The 17,823-nt window shown below is 52.3% G+C and overlaps 1 protein-coding gene across 3 annotated transcripts; it reads left to right on the forward strand.

The window, feature by feature from the left end:
• The first annotated feature begins 462 nt into the window (after positions 1-462).
• Positions 463-15,093, forward strand: TXLNA (taxilin alpha). Of its 3 annotated transcripts, XR_009399738.1 has the most exons (12): positions 463-571; positions 1,154-1,363; positions 2,007-2,345; positions 4,013-4,104; positions 6,593-6,763; positions 8,037-8,231; positions 8,870-8,989; positions 9,218-9,292; positions 10,011-10,103; positions 10,465-10,560; positions 11,702-12,769; positions 13,603-15,093. XR_009399738.1 is itself a non-coding variant. In XM_059377012.1 (11 exons), the coding sequence occupies exons 2-11, from the start codon at positions 1,186-1,188 to the stop codon at positions 12,026-12,028; spliced, it is 1,686 nt and encodes a 561-aa protein (XP_059232995.1). In that variant the 5' UTR covers positions 463-571; positions 1,154-1,185; the 3' UTR covers positions 12,029-15,093. The 3 variants fall into 3 exon arrangements, 2 of the variants coding, with proteins under 2 accessions (XP_059232995.1, XP_059232996.1); XM_059377012.1 differs by having other exon boundaries at positions 11,702-15,093; XM_059377013.1 differs by having other exon boundaries at positions 469-611; positions 11,702-15,093.
• Positions 15,094-17,823: the final 2,730 nt, after the last annotated feature.

Consider the following 17,823-nt stretch of genomic DNA (forward strand, 5'->3'; position numbering starts at 1 on the left):
CTACTGATAGGAAGTTTTCATTTGAATACAGAAAATGAGGCCCGGGGAGAGAAAAGAATGCCCGGTCACACAGCAAATGAGCAATGAGGCTAGGACTGGAATTCATCCCCACCCCCAATCTTCTATCCCTTGTCCTCAAGAGTTCCTAGTCATAGACGTAGGGGCGTTGCAGGAGAGAAGATCCAGTCGCAGGGCTTTGGACCCGAATCATAAGTTACGCACGATAGGAAAGAGATGGACTCGAGCATTTGTGCAGAATGACTAGCTCCTTTCAGACGTCCAGTGCGTATCCGGCTCTCAGAACTAAAGTCCTTTCCACTGCACCTTGGGAGTTGGGGGCGGGGTGTCAGCCCCGATGCATGCCGGGAATTGTAGTCCTTTCCCCCCCGCCCCGCTTTCCCAACTCACCCGCCTGAGAGGCCGCCTTCGCTTCATCTTTCCCAGCAAGCCCCGCGAGAGCGCCGGCTATTGATTGGCTGCAGCAGGAGCAGGCGGCTCGGCCGGCAGCGGTTACCCAGGGTTTCCGGTGCGAGGCCAGAGCGGGCGAAGCTGTAAGGAGGTCGGCGGTGAGGTGCGTGTCCCGAAGGGTGGGCGGACGAGGTGACCAGAAGGTCTGTGGGCCCGAACGCTCTCGGCCAGTGGGGAGAATCACGGCGAGTCCGCGCAAGGGCGCGGGTCGGGGTGGGGGGAGCGGGGCGGGGGGGCAGAGCTGGGGCCTGTGCGCATGCGCGGGCGGGCAGTGCGCGCGGCTGGAGGGCGCGCGGGGCGTGGGTGGCAGCGCGCGCGGGTGGGGGGGCCCACGTGGGGCCTGGAGGCCGGGGGAGGGATGAGAATCGAGCGTCTCGCCACGTCAGTCTCCGTCCCTGAGCCTATCCCGCGCTCTGCCTGTGGTGAGGGGGCCTTGTAGTGCCGGGAAGCGGCTTGGAGAAAAGGGAGGCCTTGCCTGCCCCGCTTCTGGAGCGGCGCCCGAAAACCTGCCTGGGCGCGCCGTTCTTCCCTGCCCGGCCAGAGACAGAACCGTTGTTGGCTCCCTCCGGTGAAGGCCGGCTAGTGTGTTCTGAGAAGCTCTGTGCACCCAGTACTGGGATTTCGGCCCCAAGCTATGAAGAATTTCGAAGTCCGGAAAATAGCGAGTGTGCTTGTGTCTCTATAGGACCTGCTCCCAGCCTAGCGTTGCGGACCACAATGAAGAACCAAGACAAAAAGAATGGGACTGCCAAGCAGTCGGGCAACTCTTCCAACCCAAAAAACAACCCGGGGCAAGCGGAAGCAGGACCAGAGGGAACCCAGGGGCGGCCCAGCCAGCTGGCTCCTGCGACAGAAGCCGAAGGTTCCTCCAGCCAGGCTCCGGGGAAGACTGAGGGTATGTGCCCGCTCTGGTTTCCAGCGGGCAGGGGGAGGAGTTTGCGGTGCAACTGGGTGGCTTCTGGAGTTAGAGGCTTCTGCTGCTGTTTACCAAGGAAGGAGGAACCGTAGGATGAGAGGAGGACCGCACTGAGTCTGTGCCACCCCTCGATCCCCGTTTCCCGGGGTGGGGGGGTGTTGATAGGGCCGCCCATTCTAAGCACAGGAAGGAAGTTTTGAGGGAAAGCTCTTACAGCGTTAAATGAGGTGGTAGTCAAATGAGACACTCAACCTGCCAGCCCAGGTTGGAAAGCCTCATTCACCAGTGGGTAATTGCTCTTCACATCAGAGGCTTTCCTGGAACTTTTTTAATAGCCAGAAATGATTTTTGCGGGGAGGAGGAGGGGATGGACTAGATGTTGAACTCCAGGTACAAGCCATCCCTATGTGCTGGATGCTTTATTTCCTTGATATCTTTCACACATCTGGCAGAAGTGGTGGGCAATCATGGGAGATAATTATATCATTTTTATAGGTGAATAAACTGAGGCTTAAAGAAGATAGGCAACATTTAACCCGAACGAGTAAGTTCAGGCCTGGAAAATCTCAGCCAGTGGAATAACCATCTTGTTTCTCCTGCCCGTCATCCTGCCCTGCTGTAGGAGCACAAGCCAAAACTGCTCAGTCTGGGGCTCTCCGTGATGTCTCTGAGGAGCTGAGTCGCCAGTTGGAAGACATTCTGAGTACATACTGTGTGGACAACAATCAGGGGGGCCCAGGTGAGGATGGGGCACAGGGTGAGCCTGCTGAGCCCGAAGATGCAGACAAGTCCCGGACCTATGCTTCGCGAAATGGGGAGCCTGAGCCAGAGACCCCGGTAGTCAATGGTGAGAAGGAGACCTCCAAAGGGGAGCCAGGCACAGATGAGATCCGGGCAAGTGACGAGGTTGGAGACCGAGATCACCGAAGGCCGCAGGAGAAGAAGAAAGCCAAGGGTCTGGGTGAGCAGAGGGCAGCTGCTGGTGAGGCGGGGGAGTTTGGACCTGACGTTCCTTGGGCTAACCTGCTCTGCCAGGATTCAGAGGACACTACTCTTCAGAGCAGCAAGTCACATTAGTTTGGTCCAAGCCAGGGTTGTGGGCTCGGAGAATGTAGGTTTTTCACTGCATAGCGGCTTCTGACCTTGGGAGCAGATGGGAACTGGAATCTAGCCTGATCCGTCTTTGAAAAAATGAAGAGCAGGAGGCCTAAGTGGGCTCCTGTGTCAGCCAGCACTTTTTTTAACCTGCCCTGTGAACTTGGGCAAGACTTTTCTCCTTTCTGGTCCTTAGTTTTTACTTCTCTACAGTTAGATTTGGACTAGACCAGGGTTGAAGACTCCAGCCAAATTAGACAGGGGACCCTATATGGACAAGACGTGGCCTTCTTCATCTAAAGGGGTGATTGCCATCTGGTCCCAGCATGCTGATAGCATGTAACACTACAGGCTAGGTGTAGCCAGCCTTCTTTTTTTTTTCCCCTTTGTTTCATGCAGAGTTACATGAAATCTCTCTGGATTTTTTTTTTTTTTTAAGATTTTATTTATTTATTTGACAGACAGAGATCACAAGTAGGCAGAGAGGCAGGCAGAGAGAGAGAGGGAATCAGGCTTCCTGCGGAGCAGAGAGCCCGATGCGGGGCTCGATCCCAGGACCCTGAGATCATGACCCGAGCCAAAGGCAGCAGCCCAAACCACTGAGCCACCCAGGTGCCCCAAGTCTCTCTGGATTTTTAACAGTTGGCAACTAACATGCTAGGAGCCAAACAAACCTACCCGTGGGGTTGGATTTGGCCTGTGTGCTTGTGCTTGCAGTCTCCACACTGATCTTTCGAGCCTCTTGGGGTTGACACTTCAGGAGCTTGGTGCTGTACTATGTACAGGGGACAGAAGGAAGAGTCCTTGACTGAGGCACAGACAGAGAAAGTTATTAGTGGGGGGGGAGAGCCCTGGTGTGAGTGTTCAAGAATCAAAGCTAAGTGATACTATACCCATGTATTAGTCGTTACTTCCACACCCTCTGCTGGTCATTCTAATTGGAAGAGGGTTTTATGTTTGTTTGGTTTTTTTTGTTTGTTTCTTAATCTTGGGATCAAATATTGGAAGGTTTAGTCATTTTAAAGTTCAGTGTTTGGGAGGGAACAAATAAAGTTCAGTTTGGCTGCCTCTCTTGATAAGAGTTTAGTCGTTCCCAGCAAGACCTGTTCCTTTTTTGAATCTGTCCTCTTTCAGAAGGGCCTTCCTTGCATCGACACAGTAGCACTTAATTGGCCAATGGGATGTCTTTTTTTCTTCAGCTGGTAGAGCAGGCAGTTTTTTTCACCTACCCCCAGTGTTCACCATGGAGTGTCCACATAGCCTGAGTCATTTGTCTGTCAAGGGTTTGTTGAGCATGTCCTCTGCAGTGGGCACTAGGGACAGTACTGGGCGGCACTGGGGCCACAGCAGTAGGCAGAAGTGAGTTGGCGGCCACTCTGATGAAGCACATGGTTTGACAGGTTGACAGCCAGTTCAACAAACAAGATCAAGTATAGTGGTGGAGGGCTGCCTCAGGGCCTAAGAGTGTGGGCCGAGGCCTGGGGAGATTCCCCAGAGAAGGGGGTACATGATTTTGCTCCCTGTGCTTTGCAGGGAAGGAGATCACCTTGCTGATGCAAACATTGAACACGCTGAGCACCCCAGAGGAGAAGCTGGCAGCTCTGTGCAAGAAGTATGCTGAACTGGTCAGTTCTCCCCCTTCTCCTTGCACCCGCCCTGCCTCGGAAAGTCAGCAGGCCACCTGGCATGGGGTTGAGGGTGCAGGGGCAGGTGGGTGGCTTACTTACTGTTCAGCCTCTCTCTCAGCCTTTTCCCCGTCTGTCACTTGGGGAGTCGGGTCCCAGCTGGCCTCTTCCAGGCCGACTATTCACATTCCAGTGGTAGAACCCTGCTCCTGGCCCCAGTCCCAAATACCACGTCGTCACACCTGTGTGCTTCAGTGTGCATCTCCCCAAAACGTGGAAATGCATAGCGCTGTCCTCATACTTATGATTGTTGCTGATCACATGATACTCTCTAATACCTCTCCCTGGTTGTTTAAAGTGTCAGTTTGGTCAAATCAGGGTCTAGAGAAAGTCCTTTTAATGCATTGGGTCCTCACAACATTTTTTCCTTTTACTCCAAAACAGTCTTTATCTTACTGCTAACTTTTTTCTCATGTCATTGACTTACTGAGTTATCCTGTAGGGTGCCTCACTTTCTCGCTTGTGTTATTGAACTTCTTATTTTACCTTCTTGATTCCTGTGGATAAAGTGGAAATTAGTTCTAGAAACTTGATCCAATCCAACTTCATCTCTTTTGATAATAACTTCTTGTAAGTGGTACTCTGTAGAGAAACACAGTGTGCTCCTCCCGCTTTTGGTTATGGAAGATTGTCCACTGGGTTTGGTGGGACCAGCCAGGTTCCTCCCTTGTCAGGTTGCCATCAGAATTTGAATGAAACCACCATGAACGCGCCCGATCTCGTCTGATCTCGGAAGCTAAGCAGGGTCGGGCCTGGTTAGTACTTGGATGGGAGAGTTTGAATGAATGTGTTTCTCCACTGAGGGTCATTTCCTGACTACTTATTTTTAACTTCTTTCACTCCATTCGCATGTGTTAGCTGGAGTTCTCCTATAGGGAATTTTTCTCATTTGTAAAATTGGGGAAATCATACCTGCCTGATGGGGTTATTATAATGATTAAATAAAGGACAGGATGTAAAAAAGATACCACCCCTTCAGAATGAGCCAGCCAGGGAAAGACTGATGAAGAGAGCAGGAACTGAGTCGCCAGAGTGATATTCTCAAGTAGAGGATGAGGTAGGGGCCAGAGCGGGAGGGTGGGCTGTGTTAGGAAGCACGGCTGGGTCCTGGTGACTGCAGGAGAGGGCAGGTGGAGGTGGTTGTGCAGAGGCGGAGCTTGTGCCCCTGAGCTTCTGGTTGCTTCCATTCACAGGGAAATGAGAAAGATAGTTGTTGCTGGGAGAGAGGAGAGTTGAAGTGGAGGAGGACAAGGACGAAATAGTTCTCTGGAAGAGGAGTGTGAATAAAACATAAGGAATATAGTTGGGCCACGTGGCAGACGAGGGTCTGCCCCAGAGGGGTGGTCATGAACTTAAAGTGAGATGCTTCAGGCAAGTCTGCTTCAGTGCTGGCGCAGAGGAATCATAAGGCTGGTATATCAGGGTTGGAGTTTCGTTGGTAGAAAGGGGGAAGAGAGCTAAGGGGGTAAAAAATCTAAGGTAAGAGGATCAGTGATTATTTAAAAGAGAGTTTAAGGAAAGCAAAAAGATGGTTGATCATTGGGCTGGAGGTCCAATATGGTAGACTTTCTGGGACCACAGATACTGGAGGGAAGGAGCTAGAATGACAGTTGATAGTGGTCCTGCCCTGGGATGAGATACTGGAGGTGTGTGTCCTTCTGGGTAATGACAAAATCTGGGTCTGACTGTCCAGGATAGTAACCACTAGTCAGCTGAAATGTATGTGGGTAGCCTAGATTTGGACGTGCTCTGAGCCTAAGGTGCACATTGGATTACAGATATCTAAGGAAAGGGAAAGAATAAAATACTCAAAAGTTTTTACATTGATTTCAGGTGGAATATTATAATATTCAGATATTAGATTAAGTAAATATTTTACTAGTGTTAATTTCATCTACTTTCTACCTTTTTAATGTGGCCTCTGGAAGAGTTGTCATTACATCATTGAGCAGCACTGTATCTGTGTTGAATAGGCTTGTGGTAGGATAGCTGATCGGGAGGAGAGGGCAGGGTCTGGGGAGAAGTTTAAGATCTATCCGAAATGAAAAGGCCAAAATGTTAACAGCAATCACATTGAGGAGAGAAATGATGCTGAGTCTCGGAGCAGCAAGTGGGAGTGATGGGGGTCTGTTGAGTACAAGAAGTGGTGGTAGGGGGTCTCCTCGTAGGGCATGAGTGTCCCAAGAGTTGAGAGCCTTGCGAACTTTGTCTCTGGAGTCAGAGCACAGAGAAGGTGGGGTCTGCAGCCTCTGCACCCCTGCTTGTCCCGAGTGCCCATTTCTGTATCCTTGCCCTTGGAGTTATCAGAGAAGTGTGTAAAGCACCCACACGATGTCCATTGGGGGCTGTTGACAGCTGGAGTTGGGAGAGGGCAAGGGTCCCTGAGGAAGAGCGCCACGGGGCACTTACTCAAGTTCCCCGTCCTCAGCTGGAGGAGCATCGGAACTCGCAGAAGCAGATGAAGCTGCTGCAGAAGAAGCAGAGCCAGCTGGTGCAGGAGAAGGACCACCTGCGCGGGGAGCACAGCAAGGCCGTGCTGGCTCGCAGCAAGTTGGAGAGCCTGTGTCGTGAGCTGCAGCGCCACAACCGCTCCCTCAAGGTGGGCTGGCTCCTGCCACGTGGCTTCCCTTGACTTCCACTTTTCTTTGGTGGGCTTTTGGCAGACATAGATGTTCCCAGGATCACCCTACCTTGGAGGCAGCTGCTTGTTACCACTTGCCCCATACTTGTTTCAGGTAAGGTGAGGACTGAGGTGCAAAGGGAGCCCTGGAGGCAGGGCTTCCATGTTGTTCAGAAAGCTGGTGGGTGGCTCCTCTCCCAGCCGCGGTCTGGAGTGCTGGATCTTTTCTCTTCTTCTGGGTGGGGGTCAGTTTGGTTAATGCCCAGTCACTGCTATGACCTCTGGATCCTTTATTTTCAACATACTTAGGTCAACAAATGTATGGTGTTTTGCCACACATTTTGCTCATTTTTAGTTGGTCTTTGACAAATTTGAACTTCACTATAAACAAGGTATGAGGGATTCAAAGGTGACGAAAGTATAGCAAATCGAAAGTGACAGTTGCCCACCCTCCTCAACCCCAGTGTCCAGCAGAAACCACTGGAAGTACACCTTCTCACACGTGAGTTTAAGTGCAGCCTACAGACTACCTGTGTCTGTCCGTGGTTCTCCACAGGGTCCTCTAAACGGAACCGCCGTCTGTGTATCGTTTCACATCCTGTCCCAGCTTCTCACTCCCAGAATGCCTAGCTGTCTTTCCCTCACTTTAGTTAGGACGGTCTCATTCTGTTTGACAGCATCATTGATTTCACTTACCTTATTTTACCAGTGTCCTAGTGAAGGAATTGCTGGGTGGTTTCTAATTTACACTCCTGCATCCATAGAGCTACAGTGGAAGTTCTCGTATATATCCCCAGCTCAGTGTACACAGTGTACCCGTAGGATAAACCTCAGAAGTGAAATTTACGTTGTAAATTTTCATAGATTGTGCCACATTGCTTTCCCACCAGTAGTGTCTGCTTGCCTAATTCTGCATAGTCTTACCGACCTGGCCACTACTGAATTTTAACTTGTTGGGAGTGGAGGGGGAGAGATGAGAAATGAAAGCACAGAAACAAGACTGCTTAACCTGAAGTCTGAACGAATGGGCTTGGGGAGATCCAGGTTCCTCTAGAATGGCACTTAGTGTACGTCTACATCTTTCTAGGGAGAGAATCTCTCCCTGATAGACACGGGGTCCGTTGGGGGCCCATATTGCATGACATCTTGGAACCTGGCTGCTCCTCATTCAGAGCAGGGAGGGTTGTCGGTACAGACCCTGGCTGACTGGGAAGCTACAGGTGACGAAGCCAGGGCTGACTTCTCTGCCCAGGAAGAAGGCGTGCAGCGTGCCCGGGAGGAAGAGGAGAAGCGCAAGGAGGTGACCTCACACTTCCAGGTGACGCTGAATGACATTCAGCTGCAGATGGAACAGCACAATGAACGCAACTCCAAGCTGCGCCAGGAGAACATGGAGCTGGCAGAGAGGCTCAAGAAGCTGATCGAGCAGTACGAGCTGCGGGAGGAGGTGAGGAGCCCCATCCGGCCAACACTCCGGCCACCTTTCCTTTGCTATCCAGAATATAGGTGAAGTCTCCACGTGCCTTTGCTCAGCTGCTTTGACCTTTGAAGCCACCCTGAGTCCACCGCCTCCTCCCCATTCTTTTTGTCTCCCCCTCTCCTGGCTCCCAGGGCCCCTCCAGCAGTTAGGACTGCCTTGAAATTCGCACATCTAGTCTTGGTCTCTAGATGGGGCAGATCTTTGCCGATGGGGCTAAGTTGTTGTGTTGGTGCGGGTGTCGTTTTTGTCCTTTCTTCCCATTTACAAGGGAGCCGGGCTCCAAAAGTGAGGGTTGTTAGTCCTGCAGAGAGATCTACTGGGGTCGGAAGTTTGAGTGTATTTATTACTTGGCTTTCTGGGAGCCGATTCCATCCCTTTGCACACCCAGGACTGACTGGAGAGAAACAAGGTGAGGTTGGGAAGTAGACCTTCCAGAAACGTGAGGCCCATGTGCTATGGAACACGCGGAGTCCAGCATGTCAGAATGAGATGGGAGGCTGGGTAGGGGACTCGGGTCTCTGCAGGTGGGTCGCCCCTGCAGCCCCCAGACCTCCCTGCAAAAGGGAGCTGCTGACAGGTGGCCCTCCCACCACGCTTTGCCGCAGCATATCGACAAAGTCTTCAAACACAAGGACCTGCAGCAGCAGCTTGTGGACGCCAAGCTCCAGCAGGCCCAGGAGATGCTGAAGGAGGCAGAGGAGAGGCACCAGCGGGAGAAGGATTTTGTGAGGCTCGGGCCCTGAGGGTGGGGCGTCTGGGAAGAGGTGGGTTGGGTTCTGGCACAGCTCATAGTCAAGTTTGTCAGGGAGGGGTTGGTTCCTGTCCGGAGGACCAGGGCACTGCTTCAGTCAGAGAGCAGGACACTTCAGTGGGTCCTGGGGCATACGGTTAAAAAAGGCCAAACAGCCCCTCAGGGGCTTCTGACAGGATCTGGGGTCCTGTCTTGGAAATAGCTCCTCAAAGAGGCAGTGGAGTCCCAGAGGATGTGCGAGCTGATGAAGCAGCAGGAGACCCACCTGAAGCAGCAGGTGAGACAGAGTGGGTCCTGACCCTGTGCCTCTGAGGTCCGCTTGCTGGGCCCCATCCTGGGGGAGGGAAATGGGGACCCTCATTCTAGGACCACCTTGACTGCTGTGTGACCTTGCTGAGCCTTTGTTCTCTCTGGACCCGCCCAGCTGCTGTGGTGGTGACCAGGTGGCTAGGTGAGCTTGAAGGACTTTGTTCCTAGTTGCAAGTGTCGTGCAGCTTTTGAGGAGGCAGGGAAGGAACGGCTGTTTTTAATTACATTAATTGTACTTAATTTTAGAAGAAAAGTTTGAACATGCAGAGGCAAAATATAAGTCATTCCAAATCCTGCTTTCTAAGCTTAACATTTTGGATTCTGTCCTTCCAAATACGTAGTTACTGTTTTGTTTTAAAGAAAAATGGTATCTCGGGCGCCTGGGTGGCTCAGTCAGTTAAGCATCTGCCTTTGGCTCAGGTCATGATCCCAGGATCCTGGGATCGAGCCCCGAGTCAGGCTCCCTGCTGAACAGGGAGCCTGCTTCTCTCTCTCCCTCTGCCTCCTACTCCCCTGCTTGTGCGCTCTCACTCTCTTTGTGAAATAAACATAATTGTTTTAAAAAAAGAAAAGTGGCATCTCAGTAGAATTGTTGGGTCAGAGGTCCATGGTTGGGTCTGACTGTGCTAACCAGAAATGCCCTCCAGAGAGGCCTAATCTTATCTCTGGGCTTCTTCCTCACTCAGCTGGCCCTATACACAGAGAAGTTTGAGGAATTCCAGAACACTCTTTCCAAAAGCAGTGAGGTGTTCACCACATTCAAACAGGAGATGGAGAAGGTAACAGTGTCCAGGCTGGGTGTGGCTGCAGGGGAAGACCTCACCCCTGGGGAGCCTGCTGGGGAGCTGTTTCCATGAACTGTGATTGATACCAAGGATGGCCTGTAAGGAGGGATCAGAGCCTCACCCCGCCTCTGAAGGAAGCATCACTGACCTGTGCATCCTCCAGGTTATCCTAGAGAAGGGGCACAGCCTTGTCATTCCCTGTTGGTGGTGGTGGCATTTACCTTGTGATGTCCTGCGGTTGCACCGGAGGCACTGTAATACCTTGCCCCCTTGGGAGTGCTCCCCATCTTGGAGACACAGATACACAGATGGTCTGGCCGCCTGACCATTTCCTTCTGTCTGTCCCATAACCCAGATGACTAAGAAGATCAAGAAGCTGGAGAAAGAAACCACCATGTACCGGTCCCGGTGGGAGAGCAGCAACAAGGCCCTGCTTGAGATGGCTGAGGAGGTGGGCTGGGTGTGCTCTGCAGCTGGGGGGAGAGGTGGCAGACGGGGTTGCAGTTTTTGAGTGTTGGGCCCTCCCCTCTACATTCTACCAGTAAGTCATGGAGCTGGGACTTGTGTGTCTATCTGTCCAGGTCCAAAGGCACCGCCAACTATTGCCCCATGGGAGATGGTGAGCCCAGTGGTAGGTCTGCAGTAGAAGCAAAGAGAACAAATGGGAAATTCAAAAACCAAAAAACCAAAGGGTAGCAGTGATGCATACAGTTCATATGCAGAGTAGCTTAGGTAATTTGACTTCATGGTCTGAGATATAGAAGAAAGGAATTAATTGCTGGAGTAGCTACTATATACTAGACCCTTCTGACTGTCTTATATAATGCCAGTTCATTGAACCTCCTCAAGATCTGTGAAGTTGATGTCAGCAGTCCCCCCCCCCCTTTTTTTTTTTAAGATTTATTTGTCTAGGGGCATCTGGGTGGCTCAGTTGGTAAAGCATCTGACATTTGACTTCAGCTCAGGTCATTGTCTCAGGGTCCTGGGATCACCCCAAGTTGAGCTCCCCACTCAGCGGGGTGTTTGCTTTTCTCTCTGTCCCTCTCCCCCCACCCCACCCTTGTGCACACGTGCATGCACTCTCAAATAAATAAAACCTTAAAAAAAAAAAAGGATTTATTTATTTGAGAGAAAGAGACAGTGTGCAGGCACATGTGTGAGCAGAGGGGAGAGGAGAGAATCTCAGGCGGGCTCCTTGCTGAGCACAGAACCTGACGGGCTCCATCTTGCAACCCTGAGATCCTGACCTGAGCCCAGATCAAGAGTTGGATGTTTAACCAACTGACCCACCCAGGTGACCTCATAGTCCATTTTAACAGATAAGGAAATAGGCTCCAAAAGCCATGTCGGACTTTGTGTCATCTGGTGGATAAATGGAGAAATACGTTGTCTTCAAGCCACGCCCTTCTCTGCACTGCAGCACCCCCTGCCAGCAGCAGGTCTTGGCACCCATCATGGCTGTTTCACTAGGAAAGGACCAGCTTTGGGCTCTGATCTGTCCCCGGTGTCATTCAAGTGTAAATGTTTCCTACCACATGACTCTGGCTTCTGGGGTTGATGGCGTGGCAGTAAGGCCCCATTTCTTTCCCTAGAAAACACTCCGGGACAAAGAGCTGGAGGGCCTACAGGTGAAAATCCAGCGGCTGGAGAAGTTGTGCCGGGCACTGCAGACAGAGCGCAACGACCTGAACAAAAGGGTACAGGACCTGAGTGCTGGTGGCCAGGGCTCCCTCCCTGACAGCGGCCCTGAGCAAAGACCAGAAGCCACAACCGCCTCCAGGGAGCAGGGTTGTGAGGGTCCTGGGGCCCAGTCACCGAGCTCCCCAAGGGTCTCAGAAGCTCCTTGCTGCCCAGGAGCAGCAAGCACAGAAACACCTGGCCAAGTGGGGCCCCAGGAGCCCACCTCCACCACCGCCTAGGGAACCTGGCACGGGGGGCGTGCTGGGAAGGGAGCGAACGGCCCAGCCAGGCCTAGCCCAGGCAGGGCTCCCATCGCTCAGCAGTCCGGTGCTGAGGTCCAGGGTGCTCCGACCTGGTTGACATCTGACACTTTGCAGTTTTGAATTCTGTGGGTCAGTTTTACATACATATGGCATATGTGTAAGGCCTCCTACATTCCTCTCTCTCTGCGGAACATGGGCTTCCACTGGAGGTGGGGGTGTGTACGAGTCGAGTCACTGGCTCTTCTCTGAGCTGAAGAGTCTCAAAGAGGAGCTGCCATATGTAGCTGCTGTCCCAGTGAGCTGGCAGGACAAGTGACTTGAGCCTGCCCCTGCCTGATTGAGGCTCAGACACCCCCCCCCCCCTTCTGCCCTTCAGGGCTTGTGACAAGTGACACACTTGGGCCTTGACTGCGTTTCCCTCGTTAGCAGGGCTTGGGCAACTCTGGCTCTCCTAGCTGCCCTGGAGCCTCCTTTACTTCTCTCAACCTGGAGAAGGGGGGGTCCCTGGGCAGGGCCCACAGAGCTGGGGATCCAACTGCTGTCCTGCTCTGGAGAGGGGACCTGGAGAAAGTGGCTGTGGGCTGGTACATGGTTAGGGAGCCCTCAGGTGGTGCCAGGACCAGGCCGGCAATGCTTCTCAGTAGCCTTATCATTCACAGGTGCCTCTCTAGCCTGCACAAATGATTGACGAGACCACCCAAAGGATGCTTTCTGAAGGTTTCTGTTTTTTTTTGTTTGTTTTGCACATGACAGTGTGTGTATTGATCTGAGGAAGGAGGAGGGTTGCTGGCACAGTTGCCTTCCAGTGCACCCCAGCCTCACCACCCCAGCTGGTATCTTTGCCACGTTGGTGCTGAGCTTTCCTGTTTGGTGAAATCGGATTGCAGTTAGGAGGAAGGGAAGGGCCTCTCATGGTTTTACCACAAGCTTGCCTGTGTGTTTCAGTCCTGGGACGCCACTGCTGATGCCCATCACCGCTGTCTCCATGCGGCGGTTGCTGGGCCCTGTGCCCAACTGTCGTCCCCTTGGCTTTTAGGAGTCTGTTTCTGCTTCTGACCCCACCCTTCATGTGCAATCCTTGAGATTTGCCCTGGTTCCATTGCCTAAGGAATAAGCTGAAGTATGTCCTTGACATCTCACTTCCTGTGTGGGAGCCCCCAGCTCTTGTCTGACACCTGAGGGACAGCGTGAGACTTGACGATTGATGAGCCTCAAATCCATAGAATGGCTGACATTTTGGGTCTTGTGACCCCCTCACACCCCAGTACTTGGTACTTTGGCCTGAAGGTTCTACTGGTTGCATACTTGCCAGGGTATTCACCAGTCTATACGGAAGAATTTTCTGGGACAGCAGAATGAGGCATGGGTTGGGAAGCTGGGCTTGCGGTACTACACCCCACCTCTACCTGGGCCTTGGCTTCAGTGTAGCTGAGGGAGCTTTTGTTTCTTGCTGAATTTCCTTGAAGCTAGTTCAGTGTCCTGCAGGGCCCTTCATCTTCAACTCCCAGCCCGCTCTTCATGCCTTTCACTTCAGTCCCTCCCATAAACAGGTTCACGAAGAGTGCAGAGGGCTCCTGTAACATGTTACAACTTAGACCAGAGATGGCAGATGAACGGCACACCATTGTTCCGCTGCCCCCATGGCAGCTACCATCGATTGGCCTCTGAGTATTTCCCGCTAGTCCTGGTATATCCTGCTCTCCTGTGGAGAAGTGTTTCCCTAAGATCTTGCCCTCTGGAGTGGTCCCTGGACCTGCCTTTTCCTTGCCCAGTAAGGCTTTCCTCACCCCACCCTCCCAGCCCCCGTGTCAGTCTGAGACACACAAGAACTGCCAGCCCCGTGCAGGGTTTGCTGGGCTCTGGAAGCACAGGGAAGAGCAAGCTTCTGCCTGTCTGGTTGAAAGAGCAAGAGGCCTGCAGTAGCCCGTGCGATTGCCTCGCTTCAGCTACCTCATAGAACCTGTGCGGTTGAGGGGCTGGCCGTAGGAGCCCAGTGTGGGGGTTCCCAGCTGTAAGGCACAGCCACCCCCAGAGAACTGGTCTAGTTACTGTGGGGCTGCAGTGAGCAAGGTGGCCCAGCCAGGCTTCCCGGATCCTGTATCCAGGCCCTGGGTGAGTAGAACCTTTGCTTTCAGCTCCAGCCATGTCTAGGTGTCCGGGTCAGCCTACGGATGAGGATTCCATTTTCCATTTTCCCTCTTCCTGTCCCTCTTCTCTTCATTGACCAAATCACACTAATCACTACGGCTGCTCTGCTTGTTCTGCTTTCCAAAGTCCGCCCAGGTGCCTGGGCGCTGCCCTCGCCAGCCATGAGCCTGGGCCCCATGCAGGGAAGGTGGCCTAACTGGATTGAAGGCCAATGCCTTCCTCTCCAGGGCAGGTCCTATGCACATGACCTCAGTTTTAGGACCAAGAGCTGTGTTGGATTCTTAAGATTGCTCGCGCTTCCTCCAGGGGACCATTGCTGGTGAGGCTCGCCGCCCAGAGCCCTTGGCCCTGCTGACAGTAATTTGTGTTCCAGACCTTGCCCGGCTGAGAGCCTCACATACACCAGATTCTTGAGTGGTATTGGCAGCACTTTGTTTTAATTTTGTTTTCCATGAGGTTTTTGGACCATGGGCTGAGCTCAGGCACTTTCTTTAGGAGAATGTTCTGTCTGTGAAGATGGTTATTTCCACTCCACCGCTCCCATCACAGTGGCCCTGCTGAGGGCTGACCCAGAGGTCAGTGGAACTGCCCTAGTAGCTGGGGGGGGAGGGCCAAAGCCTGCTGAGCTGACTCCAGCTGCTGCCCCAGCCCTCCCACCTGAGCAGCACAGAGGTGGTCACCCCAGGGACAGCCAGGCACCTGCCTGGGGGAGGGGTGCTGCCTTCTGTCCCTGTAACTGCTTCCCATATGGTCCAACCTGGCCACCCAGGTTTGTTTTAAAGCTGTGCTGACAGCTTTTTTTTTTTTTTTTGTCTCCTTTTGGTATTCACAACAGCCAGGGACTTGATTTTGATGTATTTTAAACCACATTAAATAAAGAGTCTGTTGCCTTACTGGTGTCTCTCCTGACCGCTGTGGTCATTTGGTGCTTCTGGATCCATCTAGCCATCACTGACTCCTCTGGATCTGCTCCGGAGCCTTTGGCTGTGCTGTATCAGGCATCTTCCTGAGTGCCCCCCCCCCCAACACCTGCCAAGTCACCACAAACAGATTCATTTGAACTGCCTGAGCAGAGCCCTTGGCAAAGTTGGCATGATGCTCATATACATAGAGGCATTAAATTTCTTTCATTCAATGAAAAGTTGGCCCTGCCCCATGAAGGGTCAGGCTAGTGGTGAAGAAAGATACTTTTTTTTAAGTGATCTCTGTGGGGTGGCTGCATGGCTCAGTCTCTGCACCCAATGTGGGGCTTGAATTTACAGCTAGATCAAGCCTCGCATGCTCTACTGACTGAGCCAGCAGGTGCCCTGGAGAAAGAGATTTTTATTTTTTTTATCATTGTTTAAAGACATTTATTTATTTATTTGACAGAGATCACAAGTAGGCAGAGAGAGAGGAGGAAGCAGGCTCTCCGAAGAACAGAGATCCCAATGCCGGGCTTGATCCCAGGGTCCTGGGGTCATGACCTGAGGCGAAGGCAGAGGCTTTAATCCACAGAGCCACTCAGGTGTCCCAATTTTAAGATTTTGTCAGCACAGGCAAGGGGACCTGTAGGCAGAAGGAGAAGCAGGCTTCCTGCCGAGCAAGGAGTCCGATGTGGGACTCCATCCCAGGATCCCAGGATCATGGCATGAGCTGAAGGCAGACACTTAACCATCTGAGCCCCCCAGAAGATACTTCTAGATAAAGAAACAGCAGTGGTGCTGTGGAACCGTGAAGGAAGCCCTGTCTCCTTCGGCAAGGAGCTAGGGGTAGACACCTGGAAGGGCTTATGACCCAAAGAGCAGGTAGAAGTTTGACAACTTGATTTAGTAGCAATGTAGTTCACCTAGAAATGCAAGTGCACAGGAGGTAGGGGGAGGATGTCACCAGGAGTCCGTGTGCCAGGTTAAGGAATCTGGGCTAGATCAGAGGACGGGAGGAACCACTGAAGGTGTTCAAATAGGGCATTAGGAAGATCTGTGAGGAATTATAAGGTACGGAGATGAGAAACCTAGACATAGGCTAATTGAGGCCCAAAATTAGATGCCTGGATCACTGCTGTTCGGGGCTGTCTGCCATGGGCAGCACCCTTTGGCATTGGCCTACCTGTGAATTCCTTTGATTTTGTACCCTCCTTGAGAAGACAACTTTCTGCATGCAATTCTGAAGAATGGGCTGATTTTTTAGACATTCCTGCTCACCCTGCCAAGCCTAGGTGCAAAAGTTGGGGCTCCTGCACCAGCACCCTATTCTCTCTGGAGCCTGGGTTTGGCCTGGCACAAAGGATGATACATGAGTGCCTAAAAAACAGCAGAGACGTCCTTCCAGGCGTCCACAAGCAGCTGTGTTCACGCTGGCTGTGATGGTCTCCTTGGAGCCTCTGCTCCTTCTGATCAGGGTCTAAACAGGTTGATACCTTTCAGAGCTGACCCCAGTCAAAGACTCCTTTGGAAGGAGGCCAGGGAGGCCACCCCAACTCTTGAAACTCCCAAGCCATGCATCTCTTAGGATAACTTCACCCTAGGGGGGCTCCTGCACCCACCACCACTCTCCTGGAAGAGAGCAGCCTACAGGTTGTCCTCTCTGCCTTTGCAGACCCCTCCTTCCAGCCTCTGGTTATTGACAAAGTCCTGAATTAATGCCTTCACTTCAGAAACAGTCTGGGTGTTGGAAGCACCTGGGAAAGATCCCTGCGTGGGTGCCTGTGGAAACAGCCCATCACTCCCTAACTTATCTGGAAGCCCAGGTACCGGGAAGCTGCTCCTGCCCATGGGAGGGAAAGGGGTCCAAGGTGCTGTGCACGTTGCCCTGGGACAGCTATTTGAAACTGCAGGGCAGCCGGGCCAAGGATAAGCCTGTCTCCTGTTGCATCAGATGGTTCTCTGGGGACCAGAGCTAGGAGCCTCTGCCAGGTCTTTAAATAGCTGCCCCATTGATCTGGCCTCCCCAGCAGCACGGGCAGTGCTGGGTCAGTCTCCATGTGGCACTCAGGTTTCCCTCCTGGGGGCTGGGGTCAAGCACCAGGTAATCTCACTGATGTCCCTCTGACCTGATGCTCCCCACACGTGTCTCTTTGACCTGGGAGTGGGGCGGGGGGAGGAGGTTTGGTCCCATCACTTCAGTCAGGGGCTGAACATAGCCCTCACTGCTTACCAGTGTCTGGGTATCGTGGGATGAGTGATATTACCCTCAAAATATAGTTTACTTTCAGCAAATGGGATGGTGACAGTAAGTTCCTGCAGGATTGTTATGAGGATTAAATGTACATAAAGTGCTTAATAGGGGACCTCAACTCAATAGACGGTTGTCTTCTCTTGCAGTTTCTTTCTGCTGCTGCTGCATATATATATATGCATATGCATCTATATGTCTTACATGCTTATTTACATTTTCTGCCCCGCATCCCTATCTCCCCACCCTGGCTTTCTGACAAAACCACTACCATTTTGTAAGGGACTGTAGCTTCTCCCCAAACTGATGGGAAAGTGAGGTTTTAAGATTGCCATCACACAAAGAACGTTAGTCACTTTAGCTCAGCTGGGAAAATAACGTCAAGTCAGAGGGACAGCCGAGGAACTGTCGTAGACTCCTCCCATTTTCCCGTATCCCCACTGCTAAAGGAGGTCACTTTCTCTTTAAAT

The sequence above is a fragment of the Mustela nigripes genome, chromosome 14 (assembly GCF_022355385.1).
Source record: "Mustela nigripes isolate SB6536 chromosome 14, MUSNIG.SB6536, whole genome shotgun sequence".
NCBI classification, from domain to species: domain Eukaryota; kingdom Metazoa; phylum Chordata; class Mammalia; order Carnivora; family Mustelidae; genus Mustela; species Mustela nigripes.

What these genes read in the sequence shown, in the direction of transcription:
- TXLNA (XM_059377012.1), top strand. Translation starts at nt 1,186, where the DNA reads ATGAAGAACCAAGACAAAAAGAATGGGACTGCCAAGCAGTCGGGCAAC. An exon ending in GGCTCCGGGGAAGACTGAGG is followed by an intron (nt 1,364 to 2,006) that starts GTATGTGCCCGC and finishes GCCCTGCTGTAG; the next exon opens with GAGCACAAGCCAAAACTGCT. An exon ending in ACCAGCGGGAGAAGGATTTT is followed by an intron (nt 8,990 to 9,217) that starts GTGAGGCTCGGG and finishes TCTTGGAAATAG; the next exon opens with CTCCTCAAAGAGGCAGTGGA.